At 38.5% G+C, this 6,982-nt stretch overlaps 1 protein-coding gene across 1 annotated transcript; it reads left to right on the top strand.

The window, feature by feature from the left end:
• The first annotated feature begins 2,964 nt into the window (after positions 1-2,964).
• Positions 2,965-4,871, top strand: LOC145088702 (uncharacterized). Its single transcript, XM_079027093.1, has 3 exons — positions 2,965-3,807; positions 4,078-4,350; positions 4,416-4,871. The coding sequence occupies exons 1-3, from the start codon at positions 3,244-3,246 to the stop codon at positions 4,680-4,682; spliced, it is 1,104 nt and encodes a 367-aa protein (XP_078883219.1). The 5' UTR covers positions 2,965-3,243; the 3' UTR covers positions 4,683-4,871.
• Positions 4,872-6,982: the final 2,111 nt, after the last annotated feature.

The following is a 6,982-nucleotide window of genomic DNA, read 5'->3' as shown; positions in this document are numbered from 1 at the left end:
GCTAGCCATCTGTAATCCTTAAAGTAGCAGGGGCAGGTGCAGCCACCTTCCCTGCTGCAGCTAAACTCGGACACTGTGACTTTTTATGTCCCCTCTGATTGCACTGAAAGCAAATTAGATCTGATGCTGCAATGACGGTAGCAGGGGCAGTACAATCCCTGCTCAAATAATAATAATAATAATAATAATAATAATAATAATACTAATAATAATAATAATAATAATAATAATAATAATAATAATAATACTAATAATAATAATACTAATACTAATAATAATAATAATACTAATAATAATAATAATACTAATAATAATAATAATAATAATAATAATAATAATAATAACAAGAACAATAACAATAACAATAACAATAACAATAACAATAATAATAATAATACTCAACATAAATCACAAAGACATAATGCCGAATATCACAGTACACAGATAAGCACATAAGACAGCTCAGTCACGTAAGGATACCACTTATGGTAAGTATAGTGAGAAGACTCCCCTCGGATAATGAATAGCCCCCTATAAACGTTGTTGCTATGCACCAACCTCTAACTCTAAGCCAAATCCACAATTAACCCAATTAGGAACTAAGTCCAAACTCTCACTCATCATGTCATAAGGTAGTCCACTAACCAGCCCATCAATGACCTAAAATCCATTGGGCCCACCAAGGCCCAATAATAAATTGGCTCTCCTGAGGCCCAACTCTCAAATCTAAATGGCAAGCCCAACTCAAGGGCCCAAAGCACATATACATATTCCTCTAGTCTGAAACTCTATTGCAACAAGCCCAAACTCTAGGCCTAACACTCAAGGCCCAAAATGAGACTTAGCCCAAAAGTCCACAATAAGGTTACACATGGCATACCTTTCTTGGTACGCTCATCGTACTCATGAATCCAGATTGGCCATCGGGGACACTAGGGCAGTACGCGGGCGTACAGGAATTACGCTCAGCGTACTCCCCAGATTCACTCTTTCTACTCATTTTGTCTTAATCAGTTAAGACATCAACTCAAATCCCATATCTGGACCCCCGAATGGCTCTTACTCCATAAAGTCAGTGACTTTCAGGCTTTGCATGGCTGAGAAGGTCACAAACACCTAAAACACTCACTCTCTTATCTCAAAAAGCTCATAACTCATGCATGGTTTGATTCCAATGTCCAAGACCTCATTTTTATGGATCCTCTCCACTAGAAACACTCTAAAGGACAAACATGAGGCTCTGGAGTGCAACAACTCATAAAGCTTCAAGCTTTGGGACCAAAAACCCTAAAATGGACCATATCATGCACAAATCAAAAGGATGGGAAAGCTTTGAGCTTTATACCTTCACATGATGCTCCATCCACAGTAATGCCCAGATCCAAAGCCTAAACTCCAACTCTATTCTCTTCCATGCTCCTTTTTCACTCTAAAAATCCTACAAGAACACTTATAAGCTCACAATAGACACTCAAGCTCAAAGAACAAGAATTAGGGGTTTGAGAGAGTTGAACTCTGGAAATTGTGGCTGGATATGAAGACATAATGTTCCTTAAATAGAGACACTCCAAAATAGTAGGGTTTCTTTCTGGACCTAGTACGCCCAGCGTACCCTCTGGTACGCCCAACGTACTGGGTGACTCCGCTTTAATTTCACGCACATGAGTACCCTAAGCATACACACATGTACACCCAACGTACTCAGCTGCCACCTTTCTCAAATAAGGGACTCATCCTACCACAACTTCAAACTTCCGTCGCTTCCTCGATATAACGTTGATTCCAATGAACCTCATACCTACGGGAAGGTGACGAGATACCCTACGCTCCTAGAAACTCGTCGCAACCCCGAGACTTCCTCATGCCCAGTTCGCAACCCATGAACCCTAATCACGGACGATGCGAAACAAGATGTTACACAAAAAATACTGGAAACCAAAATTTATATACATATAATTTGTGTTAATGACATATTTTTAATCACCTTACCCAATTTTTTCTCTTATTTCTTTTATTAAATTTTAATATATCATTTTTTGTAAATCATAATGTATCATTTTAGTGATAATCACACATTTGTTAACGGAAAAACTCGAACTGAAAAAAAAAACCCAAAAAACCGTGAAACTGAACTGAAAAAGATGCATTCAAAGTATGTGGGATTGGAACACAAAACATTGAGACTGGATCCGGATAGAAGAAAGACCAGGTCACGGGTCCAAAAATATACTAGATTGTTTCAAGATCGGTTCAAAAAAACGCGTAGGTCCGAAACCATTTGGAGGACGTTCTCCGTCTACTAGCCGGACCCTAACACAAGAATAATAGGGAAAATACCGTAAATAGTCAAAAAATGGGGGGTATTTTCAAAAAATAGACATAAAAATGAACTTTTCCGGATATAGTCATGCATTCCGTGGAAGACCCTCCGCGGACCTCCGCGGAATGGATCTTGAGGGTTTTTTTTTTTTTTTTTTTTTTTCATATCGATTTTTCGGAGTTTATATTAATTCTTCAACTAATTATTTCCAAGTAAAGATTATAATAGTATGATAATCTTTTCTTAAAAACAATTAGTTTGAGAAATGAATATAAAACCCGAAAAATCGATGTGAGGAAGGAAAAAAAAACACTAAAGATCCATTCCTCGGAGGTAGCTCCGCGGAATGGATCTTGAAGAGTTTTTTTTTTTTTTAATACATTGGTTTATTTACGATTTTGTCATTCCGCGAAGCTACAGTAGATTCCGCGGAGCTACCTCCGCGGAATGCATGACTATATCCGGAAAAGTTCATTTTTATGTCTATTTTTTGAAAATACCCCCATTTTTTTGACTATTTACGGTATTTCCTTGGAATAATAAGGACATTGTACTCCTCCAAGGCGTATGAGAAGTTTGTTACACTGCTTTTTAGGGTGAAAGGCAAAGGGCCCAGAAGTCTTGATGAGCTCGTAAGCTGGAAGTCTTGATGCCCAAAACAATGTCTTGAAGTCTTGACCCGATCAATTCCTATTCGGATCCAGTAAAAGTCACATCACAGAGGTGCACAGTGCCAGTCAGACAGTCGTGCTCAACCCCTTCCTCTCTGAAACCAGGCTTGCGTAATATATAACATACCAGACATCTCCGTTGACGAGTTAAGCAAGGTCAAGCAATCGATCAACCAATTTTGATTTGATCTGTTATATAATTGCTTTGATCTCTTCCGAGTTTGTGCTCCTGTGAATCTAATTTTTACCGATATGTCAAAACCCTCATCTTCTAAAGTAATCCTCCTTAGGTATCTTCATCATCGCCATTCAAAGGCCTTGTCGCTACCCAAGCCCCCAATTTCATCGACTCCCATTTCTCAAATCATCTCTCGGAACCCTAAACTAAACCCATGGATTCCATCATGTCGCTTACCCAGCTTATTGCCGTCTTCAGTTTCGAAAATTTCCCAAAGTCCATCTCATAAACTATCCGTGGAAACCAATTTGACCAGGAATTTCCTTGGGTTCAGGTACATCTCCACTGGGAGTTCGAATCTGGGTGGTAAATTGGATGTGAATTTGTTGAAGAGTAAGATTAAAGAACCCGGTGCAGCAGTTAAGAATGCGTTTTCAAGGTATAAGCAAGCTGTTGGGTTGCAGATGGAGGCGTTTTGGAGGAGGAACAGCATGGTTTTGTGGGGTGCTGGTGGGGTTTTAGTTTGTATTTTGCTTTGGAGGATTATGTTTGGGATCGCAAATACTTTTATTGGGTTATCCGAGGGTATGGCCAAGTATGGTTTTCTTGCTCTTTCCTCAGCTATCGTCGCATTTAGTGTGAGTTTCTTCTTTTGATTCGATTAATGTTGATGTTATTGATTGCTGATAAAGTATTGGATACAATGAGGCTTTTAGTAGTCTTTCTGGGTCAAATTAGGTTCTCTTTTATTACCAGGTTTACGGAGTGTAGGAGGTGTTTTGACAGACATTTCATCTGTCACATGATCATGACTCTGATCATATTTTAGTTTCATTCACCTGTTATTGCATTCTGGTTTCTATCATTAAGAGTTGTGGTTTAACCGGATTTTATGATGTGTTAATAAGGGGTTGTATCTGCGATCAAGATTCACTATAAATCCTGACAAAGTTTATCGGATGGCAATGAGAAAACTGAACACATCAGCTGACATTCTTGAGATCATGGGTGCTCCACTCACTGGAACAGATCTAAGAGCATATGTTATGTCAGGAGGCGGTGTCACACTAAAAAACTTCAAAGCAGCTCTCAGGAGCAAACGATGTTTTCTTATTTTTCCAATACGAGGGGCAGAGATGAAAGGCTTAGTTAGTGTTGAAGTCAAGAACAAAAGTGGCCAGGTCAGTTACTTAAAAAAAAAAAAAAAAAAAAGGCATGTATTTGATATTTTTATTGTAATTGGCAGTATGATATGAAGTTGCTATCGGTTGACATTCCAATGGCAACGGGACCCGATCAGCGTCTATACTTGATTGGAGATGAAGAAGAATACAGGGTGGGTGGTGGGTTGATATCCGAACTAAGAGACCCTGTTGTGAAAGCCATGGCAGCAGCCAAGGAGTTTGAAGCTCGTGACATTAAAGAGGACAAAGAAGATGCAGAAAGAGAACTTGAAGAGGCAGAAAGAAAACATCGGGAAGAAGTTGAAAAGATTCAAAGAGAGGCTTCATAGTCATCTTCATCTTTTTTGCATCTCTACACCTACCTATTCATTGTTGTTTCTTTGTCTTAGTTTTAGAACGAGCTGTTCTGTTCATACCCTTGTAAAACCGGGAATCTAAATTGAAAGAATATGTCAGTATTTTGGGTTAGGGACACCGAAATGGGCAAAAATAAATTTGAATCAGATTTTGGCTCTCAACATTTGTTTGTTTGTGACCAACTTTCTGTTGTGATTTTCAACTTTCAAAAGTTTCGTTATCTCATTTTTATTCTGATTATTTGTTGTCAGTTTATCAGTTTTTAATGGTAACATGGAGATCTTATTATTATTTTTCAAGGTTCTAAATGGCTTGAGGCGTGGCGTGGCGGCAAGGCCAAGCCTCAAGCTTAACGAGCCATGACGTTTTTTCAAGGCGTGATGTAAGGCGGAAATTTTGTATTAATTTAAAATTATATTACCACATAAATATAAATTTATATTAAATATAACTACTTTTAGCAATATTAGTTCAATAACTAATAACAAAAAGTTAACAAAAACCAAAATACTTGTATCTCCGATTAGAAAATACATAACAAATAGCAAAAAACTGTGTCTCAAACGAAAAAACACGCGCCATAACACGCCATGGCGTGCCATATCGCGCCTTGCCACACGCCACGCCTAACACCAACGTTATAAGGTTTTTCGTAACGGCGAAGCCACGCTTCGCGCCTTGGCGCGCGCCATGGCGCGCCTTTTAGAACACTGTTATTTTTAGTTATTTTGCTCAAACCATCCATTTTCATTTTACTTAAGCTATTTTTCTACCTTAAATAATGTTTAACGTTTTAATTATAATGTACCCATCGATAAAATAAACCATAAACTCACTCACTCATTCCAAAGATTCATAATCCATATCCGTCTTTCTTCACAATAGTTACAGTCCATTTGCTTGTAATTCGTTTTTGTTATGTAGTAATCTTGATTTTCAAGATGAATGAATCAGACATGCTTAAAAACGAGAACGGGGAGGAGAATTCCCATGAGGGAATCACACCTTCTGCAGGTTAAAAAGAGTTAAGAGACTAAATTATCAAAGATTTTGTTTCAAAAAGCTTGTTTTTTTTTTTCCAATAGAAATCTCTGTTTGATCAGACTTCTAGGACTTGATCTCGTCAAACCTCCCTCCGAGTCCTTCAAAACATTATGAACTAACCTTTGAAGAAACTGCAAAAAGAGGGGTTTTCCACAAGTTGCGTTTTCTTGGTTCCATTCCAGCAAGCTTAGAAATTATGCTACTTGTGGATCGCTTTTAAAAAACTTTTTACAGTGGATTAATTATGTAGCGGTGCATTGTTGGTGGGTTGAAGTAAAGCATGCTTTGAGGATTATCTTCATTCAAATATAGATTTTGGGCTGATGTTTCAATGGAAGAAGATGAAATTCTAAGAAGCCAATTTTGCTGCCCACCAAGTGTTTGATAAAATGCCTAAACCAGTTTTTCTCGTGTTGCAGCCTTGTTGTTCAAGATAATGTAGTTTGCTTAGTTTGGATGCTTCTTGTGCACACCAACATTGTGTTTGTGTGCCATTTCCTTCCCTTCCTTGTTTAATATTGTTTCATAGTTTTTGCTTCATCTCGAGGCTTGTTCTTTTGTATGGCTTCTTCTTCCACAAGTTCGAGTGATATTTGTCTGTGCCCGTTCAGAAGCTTCCATTGTTCCCCAAACGGTGAAGTGGGAAGTAAAGGGATTGGCCGTATGATTTCACACATCAAAAGACATCATTTACCTACTGAAGACCGTAAAAGTGTGTTACGTGAAGCTCTTTCTAGTGATGTTGGTCTATTTATGGCGGTGGAAGAAACTTTGAAGGCATTTGGTCAATGGATGTGTGAGGAGTGTATGACTTTGCAAGCTCTTATCCGTTATTGTCATCACCCAGATGGTCGTGTGAGGTTTGTTATAGGGGATGACGGCTCGAGTCGTTATATTGTCGGTATTCTAAAGCTGTCAAATAAAGAGTCGGTGACAAATGCTCTTGGAGGTTTGGTTTTTGATGTTGCGCTCCTTGATCGTGTTTTTAAAGAGTCTATCACTACTGTCAAGAGTATTCCCCATAGTTGTCGTCTTGCTTTCTCTCAGGCTTTAAAGACCGCTCTTTACAAGGTGATTGCTCAACCTGGCTCGGTTGAGGCATGGATATGTTTGTTACTTCTTCCTCAATGCACACTGCAAGTGTTTAGACCCAAAAATAGACGATAATGTAGGTCTGGGAATAGAAAATCTTTACAGCAAAGCTCCATCCTGAAGTCCTTGGATACAT

This window comes from Lactuca serriola, chromosome 2 (assembly GCF_051521515.1).
Source record: "Lactuca serriola cultivar US96UC23 chromosome 2, Lser_US96UC23_V15, whole genome shotgun sequence".
Taxonomy (NCBI): Eukaryota; Viridiplantae; Streptophyta; class Magnoliopsida; order Asterales; family Asteraceae; genus Lactuca; species Lactuca serriola.
The sequence above is the reverse complement of the archived record's forward strand: the minus strand, read 5'-3'. Positions and strand labels throughout refer to the sequence as shown.